A 22184-nucleotide genomic window follows, 5' to 3' on the forward strand; every position below is an offset into this window, starting at 1 on the left:
TTAGGAAACATAACCATCTTTGATTAACGAGCTAGTCAAGTAGAGGCATACTAGTGACACTCTGTTTGTCTATATATTCACACATGTATTATGTTTCCGGTTAATACAATTCTAGCATGAATAATAAAATTTCATCATGATATAAGAAAATACATAATAACTTTATTATTGCCTCTAGGGCATATTTCCTTCAGTCTCCCACTTGCACTAGAGTCAATAATCTAGATTACACAGTAATGATTCTAACACCCATGGAGCCTTGGTGCTGATCATGTTTTGCTCGTGGAAGAGGCTTAGTCAACGGGTCTGCAACATTCAGATCCGTATGTATCTTGCAAATCTTTATGTCTCCCACCTGGACTAGATCCCGGATGGAATTGAAGCGTCTCTTGATGTGCTTGGTTCTCTTGTGAAATCTGGATTCCTTTGCCAAGGCAATTGCACCAGTATTGTCACAAAAGATTTTCATTGGACCCGATGCACTAGGTATGACACCTAGATCGGATATGAACTCCTTCATTTGCTGCTTCCGAAGCAGCTATGTACTCCGCTTCACATGTAGATCCCGCTACAACGCTTTGTTTAGAACTGCACCAGCTGACAGCTCCACCGTTTAATGTAAACACGTATCCGGTTTGCGATTTAGAATCGTCCGGATCAGTGTCAAAGCTTGCATCAACGTAACCTTTTACAATGAGCTCTTTGTCACCTCCATATATGAGAAACATATCCTTAGTCCTTTTCAGGTATTTCAGGATGTTCTTGACCGCTGTCCAGTGATCCACTCCTGGATTACTTTGGTACCTCCCTGCTAGACTTATAGCAAGGCACACATCAGGTCTGGTACACAGCATTGCATACATGATAGATCCTATGGCTGAAGTATACGGAACGTCTTTCATTTTCTCTCTATCTTCTGCAGTGGTCGGGCATTGAGTCTTACTTAACTTCACACCTTATAACAGAGGCAAGAACCCTTTATTTGCTTGATCCATTTTGAACTTCTTCAAAACTTTGTCAAGGTATGTGCTTTGTGAAAGTCCAATTAAGCATCTTGATCTATCTCTATAGATCTTAATGCCTAATATGTAAGCAGCTTCACCGAGGTCTTTCATTGAAAAACTCTTATTCAAGTATCCCTTTATGCTATCTAGATATTCTATATCATTTCCAATCAGTAATATGTCATCCACATATAACATCAGAAATGCTACAGAGCTCCCACTCACTTTCTTGTAAATACAGGCTTCTCCAAAAGTCTGTATAAAACCAAATGCTTTGATCACACTATCAAAGCGTTTATTCCAACTCCGAGAGGCTTGCACCAGTCCATAAATGGATCGCTGGAGCTTGCACACTTTGTTAGCTCCCTTTGGATCGACAAAACCTTCTGGTTGTATCATATACAACTCTTCTTCCAGAAATCCATTCAGGAATGCAGTTTTGACATCCATCTGCCAAATTTCATAATCATAAAATGCAGCAATTGCTAACATGATTCGGACAGACTTAAGCATCGCTACGGGTGAGAAGGTCTCATCGTAGTCAATCCCTTGAACTTGCCGAAACCCTTTTGCGACAAGTCGAGCTTTGTAGACAGTAATATTACCGTCGGCGTCAGTCTTCTTCTTGAAGATCCATTTATTCTCAATTGCTTGCCGATCATCGGGCAAGTCAACCAAAGTCCATACTTTGTTCTCATACATGGATCCCATCTCAGATTTCATGGCTTCAAGCCACTTTGCGGAATCTGGGCTCACCATCGCTTCTTCATAGTTCGTAGGTTCATCATGATCTAGTAGAATGACTTCCAGAACGGGATTACCATACCACTCTGGCGCGGATCTTACTCTGGTTGATCTACGAGGTTCGGTAGTATCTTGTTCTGAAGTTTCATGATCATCATCATTACCTTCCTCACTAACTGGTGTAGGTGTCACAGAAACAGTTTTCTGTGATGTCCTACTTTCCAATAAGGGAGCAGGTACAGTTACCTCGTCAAGTTCTACTTTCCTCCCACTCACTTCTTTTAAGAGAAACTCCTTCTCTAGAAAGTTTCCGAATTTAGCAACAAAAGTCTTGCCTTCGGATCTGTGATAGAAGGTGTATCCAATAGTCTCCTTTGGATATCCTATGAAGACACATTTCTCCGATTTGGGTTCGAGCTTATCAGGTTGAAGCTTTTTCACATAAGCATCGCAGCCCCAAACTTTCAGAAACGACAACTTTGGTTTCTTGCCAAACCACAGTTCATAAGGCGTCGTCTCAACGGATTTTGATGGTGCCCTATTTAACGTGAATGCGGCCGTCTCTAGAGCGTATCCCCAAAACAATAGCGGTAAATCAGTAAGAGACATCATAGATCGCACCATATCTAGTAAAGTATGATTACGACATTCAGACACACCATTACACTGTGGTGTTCCGGGTGGCGTGAGTTGTGAAACTATTCCACAATTTTTCAAATGTACACCAAACTCGTAACTCAAATATTCTCCTCCACGATCAGATCGTAGAAACTTTATTTTCTTGTTACGATGATTTTCAACTTCACTCTGAAATTCTTTGAACTTTTCAAACGTTTCAGACTTATGTTTCATTAAGTAGATATACCCATATCTGCTTAAGTCATCTGTGAAGGTGAGAAAATAACGATATCCGCCACGAGCCTCAATATTCATCGGACCACATACATCTGTATGTATGATTTTCAACAAATCTGTTGCTCTCTCCATAGTACCGGAGAACGGTGTTTTGGACATCTTGCCCATGAGGCACGGTTCGCAAGTACCAAGTGATTCATAATCAAGTGGTTCCAAAAGTCCATCAGTGTGGAGTTTCTTCATGTGCTTTACACCGATATGACCTAAACGACAGTGCCACAAATATGTTGCACTATCATTATCAACTCTGTATCTTTTGGCTTCAACATTATGAATATGTGTGTTACTACTATCGAGATTCAACAAGAATAGACCACTCTTCAAGGGTGCATGCCCATAAAAGATATTACTCATATAAATAGAACAACTATTATTCTCTGATTTAAATGAATAACCGTCTCGCATCAAACAAGATCCAGATATAATGTTCATGCTTAACGCTGGCATCAAATAATAATTATTTAGGTCTAATATTAATCCCGAAGGTAGATGTAGAGGTAGCGTGCCGACTGCAATCACATCGACTTTGGAGCCGCGCATCATCACCTCGTCCTTAACCAATCTTCGCTTAATCCGTAGTCCCTGTTTCGAGTTGCAAATATTAGCAACAGAACCAGTATCAAATACCCAGGTGCTACTGCGAGCATTAGTAAGGTACACATCAATAACATGTATATCACATATACCTCTGTTCACCTTGCCATCCTTCTTATCCGCCAAATACTTGGGGCAATTCCGCTTCCAGTGACCAGTCTGCTTGCAATAGAAGCACTCAGTTTCAGGCTTAGGTCCAGGTTTGGGTTTCTTCTTTTGAGTAGCAACTTGCTTGCCGTTATTTTTGAAGTTCCCCTTCTTCTTCCCTTTGCCCTTTTTCTTGAAACTAGTGGTCTTGTTGACCATCAACACTTGATGCTCCTTCTTGATTTCTACCTCCGCAGCTTTCAGCATTGCGAAGAGCTCGGGAATAGTCTTGTTCATCCCTTGCATATTATAGTTCATCACGAAGCTCTTGTAGCTTGGTGGCAGTGATTGAAGAATTCTGTCAATGACGCAATCATCTGGAAGATTAACTCCCAATTGAATCAAGTGATTATTATACCCAGACATTTTGAGTATATGCTCACTGACAGAACTGTTCTCCTCCATCTTGCAGCTATAAAACTTATTGGAGACTTCATATCTCTCAATCCGGGCATTTGCTTGAAATATTAACTTCAACTCCTGAAACATCTCATATGCTCCATGACGTTCAAAACATCGTTGAAGTCCCGATTCTAAGCCGTAAAGCATGGCACACTGAACTATTGAGTAGTCATCAGCTTTGCTCTGCCAAACGTTCATAACATCCGGCGTTGCTCCTGCAGCAGGCCTGACACCCAGCGGTGCTTCCAGAACGTAATTCTTCTGTGCAGCAATGAGGATAATCCTCAAGTTACGGACCCAGTCCGTGTAATTGCTACCATCATCTTTCAACTTTGCTTTCTCAAGGAACGCATTAAAATTCAACAGAACAACAACATGAGCCATCTATCTACAAACAAGCATAAACAAGCAAGATACTTATCAGGTACTAAGTTTCATGATAAATTTAAGTTCAGTTAATTTACTTAAAGAACTCCCACTTAGATAGACATCCCTCTAATCCTCTAAGTGATTACGTGATCCAAATCAACTAAACCATGTCCGATCATCACGTGAGATGGAGTAGTTTAATTGGTGAACATCATTATGTTGATCATATCTACTATATGATTCACGCTCGACCTTTCGGTCTCCGTGTTCCGAGGCCATATCTGTATATGCTTGGCTCGTCAAGTATAACCTGAGTATTCCGTGTGTGCAACTGTTTTGCACCCGTTGTATTTGAACGTAGAGCCTATCACACCCGATCATCACGTGGTGTCTCAGCACGAAGAACTTTCGCAACGGTGCATACTTAGGGAGAACACTTCTTGATAATTAGTGAGAGATCATCTTATAATGCTACCGTCAATCAAAGCAAGATAAGATGCATAAAAGATAAACATCACATGCAATCAATATAAGTGATGTGATATGGCCATCATCATCTTGTGCTTGTGATCTCCATCTCCGAAGCACCGTCGTGATCACCATTGTCACCGGCGTGACACCTTGATCTCCATCGTAGCATCGTTGTCGTCTCGCCAAGCTTGTGCTTCCACGACTATCGCTACCGTTTAGTGATAAAGTAAAGCATTACAGCGCGATTGCATTGCATACAATAAAGCGACAACCATATGGCTCCTGCCAGTTGCCGATAACTCAGGTTACAAAACATGATCATCTCATACAATAAAATTTAGCATCAGGTCTTGACCATATCACATCACAACATGCCCTGCAAAAACAAGTTAGACGTCCTCTACTTTGTTGTTGCAAGTTTTACGTGGCTGCTACGGGCTTAAGCAAGAACCAATCTTACCTACGCATCAAAACCACAACGATAGTTTGTCAAGTTGGTGCTGTTTTAACCTTCGCAAGGACTGGACGTAGCCACACTCGATTCAACTAAAGTTGGAGAAACTGTCACCCGCAAGCCATCTATGTGCAAAGCACGTCGGGAGAACCGGTCTCGCGTAAGCGTACACGTAATGTCGGTCCGGGCCGCTTCGTCCAACAATACCGCCGAACCAAAGTATGACATGCTGGTAAGCAGTATGACTTATATAGCCCACAACTCACTTGTGTTCTACTCGTGCATATAACATCAACATATAAAACCTAGGCTCGGATGCCACTGTTGGGGAACGTAGTAATTTCAAAAAAATTCCTACGCACACGCAAGATCATGGTGATGCATAGCAATGAGAGGGGAGAGTGTGATCTACATACCTTGTAGATCGACAACGGAAGCGTTTGGTTGATGTAGTCGTACGTCTTCACGGCCCGACCGATCAAGCACCGAAACTACGGCACCTCCGAGTTTTAGCACACGTTCAACTCGATGATGATCCCCGGACTCCGATCCAGCAAAGTGTCGGGGAAGAGTTCCGTCAGCACGACGGCGTGGTGACGATCTTGATGTACTACTGCCGCAGGGCTTCGCCTAAGCACCGCTACAATATTATCGAGGACTATGGTGGCTGCGGGCGCCGCACACGGCTAAGAATAAATCACGTGGATCAACTTGTGTCTTTCTGGGGTGCCCCTGCCTCCGTATATAAAGGACTAAAAGGAGGGGGTGCGGCCGGCCTAGGAGAGGCGCGCCAGGAGAGTCCTACTCCCTCTGGGAGTAGGATTCCCCCCCAATCCTAGTTGGAATAGGATTCGCGGAGGGGGGAAAAGAGAGAGAGGGGCCGGCCACCTCTCCTTGTCCTATTCGGACCAAGGAAGGGGATGGGCGCGTGGCCCATGTTGGGCTGCCTCTTCTCTTTTCCACTAAGGCCCACGATGGCCCATATAGCTCCCGGGGGGTTCCGGTAACCTCCCGGTACTCCGGTAAAATCCCGATTTCACCCGGAACAATTCTGATATCCAAACATAGGCTTCCAATATATCAATCTTTATGTCTCGACCATTTCGAGACTCCTCGTCATGTCCGTGATCACATCCGGGACTCCGAACAAACTTCGGTACATCAAAATGCATAAACTCATAATATAACTGTCATCGTAACCTTAAGCGTGCGGACCCTACGGGTTCGAGAATAATGTAGACATGACCGAGACATGTTTCCGGTCAATAACCAATAGCGGAACCTGGATACTCATATTGGCTCCTACATATTCTACGAAGATCTTTATCGGTCAGACCGCATAACAACATACGTTGTTCCCTTTGTCATCGGTATGTTACTTGCCCGAGATTCGATCGTCGGTATCCTATACCTAGTTCAATCTCGTTACTGGCAAGTCTTTTTACTCGTTCTGTAATACATCATCCCGCAACTAACTCATTAGTCGCAATGCTTGCAAGGCTTATGTGATGTGTATTACCGAGAGGGCCCAGAGATACCTCTCCGACAATCGGAGTGACAAATCCTAATCTCGAAATACGCCAACCCAACATGTACCTTTGGAGACACTTGTAGAGCTCCTTTATAATCACCCAGTTACGTTGTGACGTTTGGTAGCACACAAAGTGTTCCTCTGGCAAACGGGAGTTGCATAATCTCATAGTCATAGGAACATGTATAAGTCATGAAGAAAGCAATAGCAACATCCTAAACGATCGGATGCTAAGCTAATGGAATGGGTCATGTCAATCAGATCATTCAACTAATGATGTGATCACGTTAATCAAATAACAACTATTTGTCCATGGTTAGGAAACATAACCATCTTTGATTAACGAGCTAGTCAAGTAGAGGCATACTAGTGACACTCTGTTTATCTATGTATTCACACTGTATTATGTTCCGGTTAATACAATTCTAGCATGAATAATAAACTTTCATCATGATATAAGGAAATAAATAATAACTTTATTATTGCCTCTAGGGCATATTTCCTTCAGACCTTCCACTGGGCCGATGACAGGTGGGGTCGGCCACCCGTGCGCATTGATGTTGGCGGGCAGGAGGTAGGTGGCCGCCCCGCCACGCGGCCAGACGCGGACGAGCGGCGCGTCCGTTCGGTATCCGCGGTGACCCAAACCCGACGCAAAGATGCGCTTGAAATGGGTCGGCCCGGACACAAAACGAATCAGATAGATTCAGGCCGTCGCGCGCTGGGCCGTCTCGTTTGTCCGTTTTACCTCAAACGGATGAGGCCGGACAGGATGGGTCGCTTGGTGGAGTTGGCCTAATTCACGATAAACGACTTGGAGCAAGGTTTACGACACGGTGACAGTCGAGTGTTAACCTAAGGTTCTTAATTTATAAATAAAATCAAGATCTACTGAGATCAAAGAACTTTCCTATCGTATGCACAACCTTTTGTACGGCGGAAGTATAAAACTACGGAGTAGCTGTTGCCCAGTAGTGAAGGTAAGGTGAAAAGGAAGGTAGAGAGAAGGGGGTGAGGACGGGGCGAGGTGGGAAAGCGGCTGGTTCTGGTGGGAAGAGAATAGCCGAATAGGATTGTGGGAGGGAACAAGTCAAAGGCTGCGAACGCAACGCGACGGCGACCAGCCGAGGGGCGACGACGACGACGACGGCGACGCCAAAGGAAACCCAAAAGCACCATCCTCCTCCCTCCATCCGTCCATCCAAACATCACCCTCCTCGTCTCGTCTCGCCTCTCCGTCCCATTCCCCCGCCCTCCTCCCAACCAATCCCGCGCCACTGCCCTGCCCACTCCGGACTCCATCGTCCTACTCCACGCCTGCCGCCACCCACCGACGCCCGCCGGCGACCGACGAGGGAGGCGCCGAGCGGCCCTGGGTTGGATTCCAAGCCCGTAGGCGCGCCATGGGGTGCGTGTTCTCGAGGCGGGAAAAGCGGGAGGGGTCGGCGCGGCCGCAGGGGAGGTCCGTCCAGCCGCAGCCGTACCACCACCAGCAGAACCAGCAGCAGCAGGCGCAGGCGCTCGGCGCGGTCTTCGACGCGCGCCGGGGCCGCTACGGCCCCACCGACTTCGACTCCGGGGAGATCGCCATCCCGCCGCCGCACAAGCCCCACAAGGTACCCGTTCTGCTCGTCTACCGCTACTCACCAATCTTTGCCTGTGTGTTTCTTTCCCTCGAGCCCGAGCTCTCCCCGCCGGCCGGCCGCCTGCAGCAGTGCCCGCCGGCCGCGGCAGAGACCTTCGGTGTCGCGACGAGCCCCTCTCGTCAGACAGAGCAGGTTCGACTGTGACAGAGTTTCAGAAACTGCAGTACGCGTTCCAATCTGCCCGGAGCAGAGCATACGCCACAGGGAAGCCTGCCATGCCCATGCCCACGCCATGGCTAGTTGTTTCAGCTGCCGCGCAGTTCGGCCATGGCGCATGATGTCTCCACCATAGATTACTCCGTCCAAACGAAGAATCGGCTTGGTTCCGCACAGAGCTCTTCTGACGAACATTGGGATTGGGGAATGAATGAATCAATCAGCGTGCCCGTCGCCGGAGCAGGGGAACCGGTGGCACAGGAGGCAGAGTCCAAACGTAACGCCAAGTCAATCTTGGCGGCCATTGTTTTTTCACACACTGGAGGGTTGCTCACACACGGATTCCTCTTCTTGAGCCGAGCTTGCTTAATCTGCATTCGGGTTGCTGTCAGCACATAGTATAAGTCTACTCATTGGACTGGTCAAGCCAGTGACCCAGACAGAAACTTCCATCTTTGCGGCTGCCGTTGACCGCCTCTTCGATGCTATCCATGGAGCTTGAGATACTGGCATACTGCGCTGTGCTTCTCTTGTGGAAATCGTCGAACTTGGCCGCTTTGACTTACAGTCACAAGGAAGAACTGGATGGTGAAGCACAGACTGGGGGAGAAAAAAAAGAAAAGAAATGAAGCGATGCCGGTGTATGTTGCTGTCGAAATGATTTGGATAAGCAGTGAATGATATATGACAATCGAAACTCAAGTATCTATCTGGTTAAGGGAGTTCGACACCGTCACTCAGTCATAGATGGCCATGTCTCCACTGTTCTGGTAGCAGCATCTGTTCCAGGGCTGCTTTCATCTGGCCAGTGAGCATAAGGATCATCTTCGGTAGCACAACTACTTGTTTGGAAGGGTTATGGAATTGCCTTAAAGCAGTAGCGTGCGCTTCAGATTGGAAAGATCATACTGCAATAGCAACATGGTGTTAGTACCTCATAGTTTTGCAACCACATAAACAGGTCCAGCATAGTCAGTTTGGGACAAAGGTTTCTTCCTCTGTTAGTTTCCTTATATACAAGCTGACACCTGTTGTTGTTTCTTAAAAGGGACAATATGGCTCTCCTTTCTTCCTTTTACTCTGTGCTATACTCTATATTTCCAATTCGTCGTTCGTACCGGAGAGCTAAGAATATATCGGTAGCCTTTTCCCATTTGCCTCTAACATACTGTTTATACCAGGTATCAGAACCAGGCACATTTATAGGAAGAGCCAGCATTGCTGGCCTGGAGAAGGCCGTTGAGGTGTTAGATACCCTTGGCAGCGGCATCGCAAGTTTGAATCACGGCAGTGGGTTTCTCTACGGGGGAACAACCCGAGGAAATAAAGTCGAGATTCTGGCATTCGAAGTCGCAAATACAATAGCTAAAGCTTCCAATTTGTGGAGGTCATGCTCTGACGATAATATAAAAGAACTCAAGGAAGAAATCTTGCATTCAGATGGTGTGCGGATATTAATCTCCTCAGATCCCAGCGAGCTCCTGCATATTGCTGCTATCGACAAAAGGTACGGTTAGTTTAAAAGCAAGTTTTCATTTTATTTTTTGAAAATTCTTCTTGCTGTAAACGTTGTTGATGTGGGCTTTAAATGGAACCCAACAGGGAAGAACTCGCCATCCTTTCAAGAGAAGTAATTCGATTTGGTGACCTGTGTAAAGACCCCATATGGCATAACTTGGGACGCTATTTTGAGAAGTATGCTTCTGAGAAATATGCATTTCATTTTGACATATTTACCGTATTATCAGCACCTCTTGTTCTGAACACTATGGGTTACTCTGGTGTGCAGGTCAACAAAGGATTCCATGCCCCAGGATCATTCAAAAGAGCATATTGGAACTACCGTCCAGCATTTGATTAGCTTGGCTCAAAACACTTCTGTATGTTCTACTTAATTTCCACATTTCTATACTTTCGGAGGTGCTTGTACTTCATAACTAATTCTACCGTTTATGGAGAGTTTATCATAACTATTGTACTTCTTGAATTTATTGAACTGCTAAATACTATGGAATCAAGAATCCGTCAGTAGGTTAATACCTAAGAATTAGGTCTCTTGCATATCAGCTGGCTAGAACTATGGTTTGAGATGGATCAAAGCTATTTTTTGCATCCATAAACTGGCTTGAAGCTTATTCTGATGAGCTAGTTCTATTCCTGCAGGAGCTTTACCATGAATTGCACGCGCTGGATAGATTTGAGCAGGATTTTCAAAGGAAATTTCATGAAGAGGAGTCTGTACCGGCAGCTAGAAGAGGTACTGTCAGACTGATGACATTGTTCTTAAAGAACTTCAGTAGATGTAGAGAGTGTTATTATTTTTGCTATTCGAGATATTCATTGTATTCAATTTTTGCTATTTGCAGAGAGTGTTATGATTTTGCACAGTGAACTAAAGCGCCAAAGGAAGCTTGTGAAAACTTTGAAGAAGAAATCCTTGTGGTCCAGACCTTTGGAGGATGTAAGTATCTTCATCCATATTTACTTCATTACGTTATATCTTGGCCTTCTGTAATTCTGTCTGTTGGGTTATGCCTGGCAGTGTTCTTTTGCGACAGTTTTTGATTAATGCGCTACTCAGGTATTGCCTTTTCGTTCTTTTGAAATGCTAACATTGTTTTGTGTTATCCTATATCCAGGTCGTGGAAAAGCTTGTTGATATCGTCATTTTTCTGGATAAACAAATCCGGGATGCATTCGGTGAAGCTGGTAACTAATTATCGATTGGCTGCTTTATTGTTCGCACAAAAGTGTATCTGACAATATCCTTATACCTCTTTCTGAATAAACAGTTACTGTAGGTACTGACTTCATGGAGCAAGGTCAGAACAAAAGGCTAAGTGCATGTGGTCTGGCACTACATTATGCTAACATCATCAATCAAATTGAAAACATAGTAAGTTAATTTGATGACTCACGCGATGTTTATCATGCTTGCTTAGTTCCCTACTTTCCTTAATGTAGTCAATTTCCATGTGGCCTCTTATTTATGTGGGAAACTGTTTCCGTTTTGTTGATGAACCATGCATTTATTTATTTCCCTTTTCTTTCGGTGAGCAAAATATTCGATGGTAGTCTGTAATAAATATCAGTCTGTCTCCTAGCTGCAAAATACCAATTGGAAAGTCATTTTTGAAATAAAGAAGTTCATATGTTATCGGTATCACGTAAGTCTACATGCTTCAGTCTATACTCTTTAGCCTTCTATTTGTGATATGTCATCGAGTAAGAAACAAGAATAGGGTTCTCATTCTATTGTCTACATATGCAGGTTTCTCGGCCGCTCTCTCTTCCTCCTAGCGCTAGGGACAACTTGTACCATGGACTGCCAGAAACAGTGAAGTCAGCTCTGCGGCCACGGTTGCAATCAGTCAAAACTGAAGATGAGGAGGTTTATCTTGCACAACCCTGAAAAGTATTTTTTTTCTTACTTGTATGTGCACGTGGATCTGTAGTAGAAATGTAAAACGGGTAGATCAAGCTTAGCACTAGTAGAGTTCTGTTTTTTTGTGTGTCTCCATAGCCATGATTCAGTTCTAAGCACTGAAAGTTCAATTGTCTGCATGGGCAGCGTAACTGCAACATATCCGAAGTAGCAAATAGACGGGATACTTAGCAGGCATTTTTTTTTCGATCAAAGGGGAGCCCCCCGGTTCCATTTCATAGAAACGAAACCAACACCACATAACCTACATAGGTTCCTGGTCCAACCACCAGGTCCAAAGTATCTCAAGTTTACCTCAAAAACCAAGGGAAAAAGAAAAACACCTCTAACAGACTCCCAGGAAGCCACAGACCGCTCCCCCAAAGACAACATATAATCTAGTTACATCATTCTGCTAGATAACGCTAAGCACAGCTAATCAAACTTTTTTAAAAAGTAGAACTGTGGCGTTCACGCCATCGGGAAGAACACTACATGGATCTCATCCATCAACCCCGGGTTGTTCTTCACCTCCTCCAAAGTAGCCCTTCCCCCGTGCGCCGTGCCTTCAATCGACCAAGACAGTGTACGCTGAGATTCATTGCATTTCAGTCTGGTTCGAGCTCCAGGGGTAACTTCAGCTTCTTCAGCAAGTGGTCTCTGAACTGAGCTGCTTGACCCTCCAACAGGTCCTTGTGAGGTTTTGTCCAGTCCCCTAGGAAAAGGATTATCTTCTGCCAGACCTGCTTGACAGAGATCCATTTAGTTCTATCAAAAACAATATCATTCCTAGTATTCCACAGTCCCCAAAGGACAGCAGAAGACACTACATTCAGGTGTAAGAATCTCTTGTTACAGAGCCAATTGCTAGCTAGTTCTAAAAAGGAGTTAAAGTTCCTTTTAAATGTTAGCAGGCATTTTGAATGTCATAGAATGTGATAGGCATTTTGCTTATGTTTGCTTATGTTGACGCATCAAAAGGTATAACTAACTGCGGCCCCCCCCTTTTTTTTAATTCTCTGCAGCGTTCTGTATCTCAAATCAAAGCCGAAATGCAGAAAACCCTTCGCTGGCTGCTGCCAATAGCAGAAAATACAACAAGGTACCCCGATCCTTCTGATTTCTGATGCTTATTCACAAACAAAATAAAAATCTGATTTAAATGATCATGTTGTTTTCGTCCCTCTTTCCAAAACTCACGGTTTCTGTACTTTTACCAGAGCACATCAAGGGTTCGGGTGGGTCGGCGAGTGGGCAAACTTCGGGTTAGTCCCCAGTCTCCACAAATATCATGACCATTGAATTTCGTCGACAATATTGCTTATACATTCGTTTGCTTACATGGCCTGACTTAATGATGTAACAGGAGTGACATGGACGAGAAATCGGGTTCCCGGCACAGCGTGACCCGGGTGCAGACGCTGCACCACGCCGACAAGGCCAAGACGGAGGAGCACATGCTGGAGCTGGTGGTGCTGCTCCACCACCTGGTGCTCCAGGTGAAGAGCCGAGGCTACGGGCACAACAAGTCGTCAAGGCGGGAACGGTCTCGGTCCCGCAAGGGAGGACCGTCGTTGTCAGAACCGCCGCCTCATGAAGCAGACGCCACTAGGCACAACACGTCGCCGATGAACAACAGCCATGGCAGCACGTGCCCTAGCCCGCTGTCGGACTCTGACCGCGAGACGCTGGACCACCTGAGCTTCAAGTGGACGAGGAGCTACGGCCGGAGCAAGAGCTCCGAGCCTCGGCCCGGCAAGGGGAACAAGGCGCACCGGAGCTGGGACTTGTGCCGGAGCCATGGCAGCTCGCCGGCGAGGGAGTTCGGGCGGGGCTCGACCTCCGGGCGTGAGATGGTGAGGGACCTGGATGTGATAGATGGGCTGGGTAGAACGACTCTTTCGTTTAGTTAGAGAGAGAGAGAGAGTGAGAGTGAGAGAGAGGAGAGGTTTGGTTTGCACAGGGTGAGAGTAGGTATTCTTTGGCTTTTGCCTTCTTCTTCTTCTTCCGGCTCGTCGATTCGATCGTATATATCTTGTATATGTGTTTTCTGTCATCATATATGTTTGGCTAGTTTCTGTAAATATATAGATTATATATATAACGGCGTTACAGTTGTTGGTGATTTGAATGGAAATATAGCGGGATTCAGAACCGATGTTCAATCTCTTCACCTTCTCCACTTCGCCACTCCCCCCTTCACTTATTTTTGCGAATACTGCATTATCCTTTTTCGGTTCAGAATGAGTGGAATTTATGTTGCAGGGTGATACCAAATAGGCCTTATAATACCTGAATTTTCGGTGTGTCTGGCAGCTTGTCGTTACCATTGCATTTGACTTTGTAAAATATCTTTAATCAAGAGAACCTTCCAACAATGAAGGAAGGGTTACCCCCCGATTTCTATTTATAGAAACCATTAGTGGTCTTATAACGAAAGCGAACCAAACAGACAAAAGAGGAAACACGCTGGAGCCTGAAGACCCAGCATACTGAACCAGCGGGGACAAGCCCCAAGAACCTCTGAAACAACCTCCACCATCTAAGCAGGCTAGACTAAGATAGAGGATAGCATCTGAAAGATTACCCAAGAATTGATTAAAGAACAGGCTCTGTAAACAATTACAAAAGGGTCAAGTACACTCCTGCGTTCAGAACAGATATCATTTCGACAGTTCCAAATAGACCAAGTTACAGCCGAAATACCAACTGAAACTAGCATATTCTTATCTTTGCTAAACTGCGCAAGCCAAGAAGAAAATAAAGTTTTCACATTATCAGGAGGTACTCGCAAATTGAATGAACATTGTAGTAAGCTCCACACAAACCTGGCAACTGAGAGCAGTGTAGAAATAAGTGCTCAATAGCCTCATCACGACCACAAAAGACACAACACGTATTACCATTCCATCTCCTCTTCAATAGATTATATTTAATAAGAATACTGTTTCGAAGAGCCAGCCATAGAAGCACTTTGATTTTCAGAGGAGTTTTAACTTTGAAAGAAACTTAAAGGGAAAGTTCATCTCATATAAGGTCAACTGGTTATAGAAAGGTTTAAATAAGTACTCCCTCTGTCCCGTAATATAAGTGTAGTGTCAAAAACGTTCTTGTATTATGGGACAGAGGGAGTAATTTTTATCAGCAGTAAGAGACCAGGTGTTCAAATCTTTGAATGGTTGTAAAATATCGGCGGCTAAGCTATTTTTACACCCATTAGAAACTGCCTTTTCTTTTTTCAAAAAGGAGGTCAAAACCCCCGGCCTCTGCAACTTTGTGATGCACACAATCATCATTATTAGTTATTAAGCAAAGCACAGAACAAATGCAACTACAACCAAAATATTTCAAGATATTGAATTAACATGTATGACTAAGTCAGCTTATTCCGCAGCACCGCCTTCAAGAAGGGATAAACATCCTTGTGCCATCATCGCCACATCCGAACCAAGACAATTTGGATAAGAATTTTCATCCCGGTTGCCGAAATCAACGAAGACCAGCATAACAACAAGTAGGCAACGTCTTCAACAAGGTAACGACGCAAGTTGCTCGCTCTTGAGCCCGTTCAATAAAAGTAAGTGGTGTTCCTACCAACATCTTGAAAATGAAACGTTTGGTAGCCACATCCGTCAGTATTTTCCAGAGCCACAAGGCACTAGCAGATTGGTAGGACGTCTTTTCACTAGAAGATTCTTTTTTCCAAACTGCCCTTATAGAACCATTTTGAGGGGCCCCTTGATGCCTATGAACTCCTTGTTCCTCTGCTCACATGCATATGCGTTTCCCAGTTCTAAGTTCTTGCTGTCTGACCCCCGCGTCCCTTGCTACCTCTTGAGCATGCGTTGGTTTTTCCTTAAAGAGGAAAGGGTGATGCAGCAAAGTAGCGTAAGTATTTTCCTCAATTTTTGAGAACCAAGATATCAATCCAGTAGGAGACTACACGCAAGTCTCTCGTGCCTGCACAAACAAATAAGAACCTTGCAACCAACGCGATAAAGGGGTTGTCAATTCCTTCACGACCACTTACAAAAGTGAGATCTGATAAAAATAATAAGATAAATATTTTTGGTATTTTTGTTGTATAGATTGGAAAATAAAGATTGCAAAATAAACGGCCACAGAAATGGCTAGTTGCTAGAGATTAATATGATGGAGAATAGACCCGGGGGCCATACGTTTCACTAGTGGCTTCTCTCAAGATAACAAATTCTACGGTGGGTGAACAAATTACTGTCGAGCAATTGATAGAAAAGCACATAGTTATGAGAATATCTAGGCATGATCATGTATATATGCATCACGTCCGCGATAAGTAGACCGAAACGATTCTGCATCTACTACTATTACTCCACACATCAACCGCTATCCAGCATGCATCTAGAGTATTAAGTTCATAAGAACAGAGTAACGCATTAGGCAAGATAACATGATGTAGAGGGATAAACTCAAGCAATATGATATAAACCCCATCTTTTTATCCTCGATGGAAACAATACAATACGTGCCTTTCTGCCCCTGTTGTCACTGGGAAAGGACACCGCAAGATTGAACCCAAAGCTAAGCACTTCTTCCATTGCAAGAAAGATCAATCTAGTAGGCCAAACCAAACTGATAATTCGAAGAGACTTGCAAAGATATTAAATCATGCATAAAATTTTTTAGAGAAGAATCAAATATTGTTCATAGATAATCTTGATCATAAACCCATAATTCATCGGATCTCGACAAACACACCACAAAAAGAATTATATCGATTAAATCTTCAAGAGAATCGAGGAGTACTTTGTATTGAGATCCAAAGAGAGAGAATAAGCCATCTAGCTAATAACTATGGAACCGAAGGTCTGTGGTAAACTACTCACACATCATCGGAGACGCTATGGTGTTGATGTAGAAGCCCACCGTGATCGATTCCCCCTCCGGCGGAGCGCCGGAAAAGGCCCAAAGACGGGATCTCACGGGTACAGAAGGTTGCGGCGGTGGAAATAGGGTTTTGTGGTGCCCTAGATGTTTTCGGGGTATATGTGTATATATAGGAGGAAGAAGTAGGTCGGTGGAGCTGCGAGGGGCCCACGACGGTGGGGGGCGCGCCCTCCTGCCTCGTGGCCTCCTCGCTTCTTTCTTGACGTCCACTCCAAGTCTCCTGGATCACGTTTTTTCCAAAAATAACTCTCCCGAAGGATTCATTCCGTTTGGATTTTGTTTGGTATTCCTTTTCTGCGAAACACTGAAATAGGCAAAAAATAGCAATTTGCACTGGGCCTTCGGATAACAGGTTAGTCCCAAAAATAATATAAAAAGGTATATTAAAGCCCATTAAACATCCAAAATAAATAATATAATAGCATGGAACAATCAAAAATTATAGATACGTTGGAGACATATAAAGCATCCCCAAGCTTAATTCGTGCTCGTTCTCAAGTAGTTAAATGATTAAAACAGAATTTTTGATGTGGAATACTACCTAACATAATTCTCAATGTAATTTTCTTTATTGTGGCATGAACGTTCAAATCCGAAAGATTCAAGACAAAAGTTTAATATTGACATAAACATAATAATACTTCAAGCATACTAACAAAGCAACCGTGTCTTCTCAAAATAACATGGCCAAAGAAAGTTATCCCTACAAAGTCATATAGTCTGGCTATGCACTATCTTCATCACACAAAGTATTTAATCATGCACAACCCCGATGACAAGCCAAGCAATTGTTTCATACTTTTGACGTTCTCAAACTTTTTCAATCTTCATGCAATACATGAGCGTGAGCCACGGATATAGCACTATAGGTGGAATAGAATGGTGGTTGTGGAGAAGACAAAAAAAGGAGAAGATAGTCTCACATCAACTAGGCGTATCAACGGGTTATGGAGATGCCCATCAATAGATATTAATGTGAGTGAGTAGGGATTGCCATGCAATGGATGCACTAGAGCTATAAGTGTATGAAAGCTCAACAAAAGAAACTAAGTGGGTGTGCATCCAACTCGCTTGCTCACGAAGACCTAGGGCATTTTGAGGAAGCCCATCATTGGATATACAAGCCAAGTTCTATAATGTAAAATTCACACTAGTATATGAAAGTGACAACATAGGAGACTCTCTATCATGAAGATCATGGTGCTACTTTGAAGCACAAGTGTGGTAAAATGATAGTAACATTGTCCCTTCTCTCTTTTTCTCTCATTTTTTCTTTTTTTATTTGGGTCTTTTCTCCTTTTTTATGGCCTCTTTTTTTCCTTTTTTTTATTTTTTGTCTGGAGTCTTATCCCACACTTTTATTTACTTGCAACTCCAAAATTACAACTTGATACTAGAACCAATTATGACTCTATGTGAATGCCTCCGGCGGTGTACTGGGATATGCAATAAATCAAGAGTGACATGTATGAAAGAATTATAAAAGTGGCTTTGCCACAAATACGACGTCAACTACATGATCATGCAAAGCAATATGACAATGATGAAACGTGTCATAACAAACAGAATGGTGAAAAGTTGCATGGCAATATATCTCGGAATGGCTATGGAAATGCCATAATAGGTAGGTATGGTGGCTGTTTTGATAAAGGTATATGGTGGGTGTATGGTACCGGCGAAAGGTGCGCGGTATTAGAGAGGCTAGCAATGGTGGAAGGGTGAGAGTGCGTATAATCCATGAACTCAACATTAGTCATAAAGAACTCACATACTTATTGCAAAAATCTATTAGTTATCGAAACAAAGTACTACATGCATGCTTCTAGGGGATAGATTGGTAGGAAAAGACTATCGCTCGTCCCCGACCGCCACTCATAAGGAAGACAATGAATAAATAAATCATGCTCCGACTTCATCACATAACGGTTCACCATACGTGCATGCTACGGGAATCACAAACTTTAGAACAAGTATTTCTCAAATTCACAACTACTCAACTAGCATGACTCTAATATCACCATATTCATATCTCAAAACAACCATCAAGTATCAAACTTCTCATAGTATTCAATGCACTTTTTATGAAAGTTTTTATTATATTCATCTTGGATGCCTATCATACTAGGACTAATTTTATAGCCAAAGCAAATTACCATGATGTTCTATAAGACTCTCAAAATAATATAAGTGAAGCATGGGAGATCAATAATTTCTATAAAATAAAACCACCACCGTGTTCTTAGAAGATATAAGTGAAGCACTAGAGCAAAATTATCTAGCTCAAAAGATATAAGTGAAGCACATAGAGTATTCCAATAAATTCCGATTCATGTGTGTCTCTCCAAAAGGTGTGTACAGCAAGAATGATTGTGGTAAACTAAAAAGCAAAGACTCAAATCATACAAGACGCTCCAAATAAAACACATATCATGTGGTGAATAAAAATATAGCCTCAAGTAAAGTTACCGATGGACGAAGACGAAAGAGGGAATGCCTTCCGGGGCATCCCCAAGCTTAGGCTTTTGGTTGTCCTTGAATTTTACCCTGGGTTGCCTTGGGAATCCCCAAGCTTAGGCTCTTGCCACTCCTTATTCCAAAATCTATAAAATCTTTACCCAAAACTTGAAAACTTCACAACACAAAACTCAACGGAAAAACTCATGAGCTCCGTTAGTATAAGAAAACAAACCACCACTTCAAGGTACTGTAATGAACTCATTCTTTATTTATATTGGTGTTAAACCTACTGTATTCCAACTTTTCTATGGTTCATACCCCCCGATACTAGCCATAGATTCATCAAAATAAGCAAACAACACACGAAAAACAGAATCTGTCAAAAACAGAACAGTCTATCGTAATCTGTAGGTTTCGAATACTTCTGTAACCCCAAAAATTCTGAAATAAATTGGCGTACATGAGGAATTTGTCTATTAATCATCTTCAAAAATAATCAACCTAATCACACTCCCCAGTAAAAAATGGCAACAAATCTCGTGAGTGCTAAAGTTTCTGTTTTTTACAGCAAGATCGCAAAGACTTCCCCCAAGTCTTCCCAAAGGTTCTACTTGGCACAGACACTAATTAAAAACATAAAACCACATCTAAACAGAAGCTAGATGAATTATTTATTACTAAACAGGAACAAAAAACAAGAAACAAAAATAAAATTGGGTTGCCTCCCAACAAGCGCTTAACGCCCTTAGCTAGGCATAAAAAAAGAAGAGATTTAGGTATTGTCATCTTTGGTATGCAATCCATAAGTGGCTCTCATAATAGATTCATAAGGTAATTTAATTTTCTTACTAGGAAAGTGTTCCATGCCTTTCCTTAATGGAAATTGGAATCTAATATTTCCTTCTTTCATATCAAAAATTGCACCAATCGTTCTAAGGAAAGGTCTTCCAAGAATAATAGGACTTGTAGGATTGCAATATATATCAATAACAATGAAATCTACGGGCACATAATTCCTATTTGCAACAATAAAAACATCAATAATCCTTCCCATAGGTTTATTAAAAGTGGAATCCGCAAGATGCAAATTTAAAGAACAATCATCAAATTCACGGAAACCTAACACATCACACACAGTTTTTGGAATCGTCGAAACACTAGCACCCAAATCACATAAAGCATAGCATTCATGATCTTTAATTTTAGTTTTAATAGTAGGTTCCCACTCATCATAAAGTTTTCTAGGGATAGAGACTTCTAATTCAAGCTTTTCTTCATAGGATTGCATTAAGGCATCAACAATATGTTTGGTAAAAGCTTTATTTTGATCATAAGCATGAGGAGAATTTAGCACAGATTGCAACAAGGAAATACAATCTATCAAAGAGCAATTATCATAATTAAATTCCTTGAAATCCAAAATAGTGGGTTCATTGCTATGTAAAGTTTTGACCTCTTCAATCCCACTTTTACCAATTTTTGCATCAAGATCTAAAAACTCCGAATCATTGGGACGCCTTTTAACTAAAGTTGACTCATCTCTAGTCCCATCATTATCAAGATTCATATTGCAAAACAAGGATTTAATAGGAGACACATCAATCACTTTTAGATCTTCATCCTTATTATCCTCTAGCTCTTTCGGTTTGGCAACCATCTTATTAACTAAGGTGGCCTGCTTATCCGAAATTTGGGCTATTAAATTTTCAAGCTGAGCAAACTAAGATTTCAAACCATAAAATTCTTTAGACATATCATCGAGCTCTTTATTCATGTACCCCATAAAACTTTTTTGTTCTTTAAGCTCGTTTCTGAAGAAATTATTATGCTCAAACTACAAGGACATAAAAATTCGAACGTTGTTTTCAATTTCTTCCAACCTTCTAAGGTGAGGATCAATGCTTTTTGGTAAAGCCGTCGCGGCAAACAATCCAACACACAAGCACACAAGGAGCAAATGAAAAGAGACTAATGGAAAAGAGGCGAACGGAAAAGAGGGCGAATAAAACGGCAAGGGTGAAGTGGGGGAGAGGAAAATGAGAGGCAAATGGCAAATAATGTAATGTGAGGGATAAGAGTTTGTGATGGGTACTTGGTATGTCTTGACTTGTGCGTAGATCTCCCCGGCAACGGCGCCAGAAATCCTTCTTGCTACCTCTTGAGCATTCGTTGGTTTTTCCTTGAAGAGGAAAGGGTGATGCAGCAAAGTAGTGTAAGTATTTCCCTCAGTTTTTGAGAACCAAGGTATCAATCCAGTAGGAGACTACACGCAAGTCCCTCGTACCTGCACAAACAAATAAGAACCTTGCAACCAATGCGATAAAGGGGTTGTCAATTGATACGTCTCCAACATATCTATAATTTTTTATTGTTCCATGCTATTATATTATCTGTTTTGGATGTTTATGGGCTTTATTATACACTTTTATATATATTTTGGGACTAACCTATTAACCGGAGGCCCAACCCAAATTGTTGTTTTCTTGCCTATTTCAGTGTTTCGAAGAAAAGGAATATCAAACGGAGTCCAAACAAAATGAAACCTTCGGGAAAGTTATTTTTGGAACGGAAGCAATCCAGGAGACTTGGATTTACGTCAGGGAAGCTTCGAGGTGGCCACAAGGCAGGGAGGCGCACCTGCCCCCTGGGCGTGCCCCCACCCTCATGGTCCCCTCGTGGCTCCCCTGACCGACTTCTTTCGCCTATATATATATATATATATATATATATATCAATATACCCTAGAAACATCGAAGAGCAGAATAGATCGGGAGTTCCGCCGCCAGAATCCTCCGTAGCCACCGAAAACCAATCTAGACCCGTTCCGGCACCCTGCCGGAGGGGGGAATCCCTCTCCGATGGCCATCTTCATCATCCCGGCGCTCTCCATGACAAGGAGGGAGTAGTTCTCCCTCGGGGCTGAAGGCATGTACCAGTAGCTATG

The 22184-nt window shown here is 42.9% G+C and overlaps 1 protein-coding gene across 2 annotated transcripts; it reads left to right on the forward strand.

Moving 5' to 3' along the window:
- The first annotated feature begins 7714 nt into the window (after window positions 1-7714).
- Window positions 7715-14008, forward strand: LOC123149615 (protein PSK SIMULATOR 2). Of its 2 annotated transcripts, none has more exons than XM_044569307.1 (12): window positions 7715-8247; window positions 9615-9940; window positions 10036-10128; window positions 10223-10313; window positions 10597-10690; window positions 10800-10894; window positions 11073-11142; window positions 11235-11329; window positions 11705-11824; window positions 12883-12959; window positions 13078-13122; window positions 13224-14008. In XM_044569307.1, the coding sequence occupies exons 1-12, from the start codon at window positions 8035-8037 to the stop codon at window positions 13768-13770; spliced, it is 1866 nt and encodes a 621-aa protein (XP_044425242.1). In that variant the 5' UTR covers window positions 7715-8034; the 3' UTR covers window positions 13771-14008. The 2 variants fall into 2 exon arrangements, with proteins under 2 accessions (XP_044425242.1, XP_044425241.1); XM_044569306.1 differs by having other exon boundaries at window positions 7720-8247; window positions 11226-11329.
- Window positions 14009-22184: the final 8176 nt, after the last annotated feature.

The sequence above is a fragment of the Triticum aestivum genome, chromosome 7A, assembly GCF_018294505.1.
Source record: "Triticum aestivum cultivar Chinese Spring chromosome 7A, IWGSC CS RefSeq v2.1, whole genome shotgun sequence".
NCBI classification, from domain to species: domain Eukaryota; kingdom Viridiplantae; phylum Streptophyta; class Magnoliopsida; order Poales; family Poaceae; genus Triticum; species Triticum aestivum.

Bases quoted from the DNA above. Each gene is read 5' to 3' on its own strand.
- LOC123149615 (XM_044569306.1), top strand. From the start codon at position 8,035: ATGGGGTGCGTGTTCTCGAGGCGGGAAAAGCGGGAGGGGTCGGCGCGG. The intron at 9,941-10,035 runs GTACGGTTAGTT...GGAACCCAACAG, and splicing joins ATTGCTGCTATCGACAAAAG to GGAAGAACTCGCCATCCTTT. The intron at 10,129-10,222 runs GTATGCTTCTGA...TCTGGTGTGCAG, and splicing joins TTGGGACGCTATTTTGAGAA to GTCAACAAAGGATTCCATGC.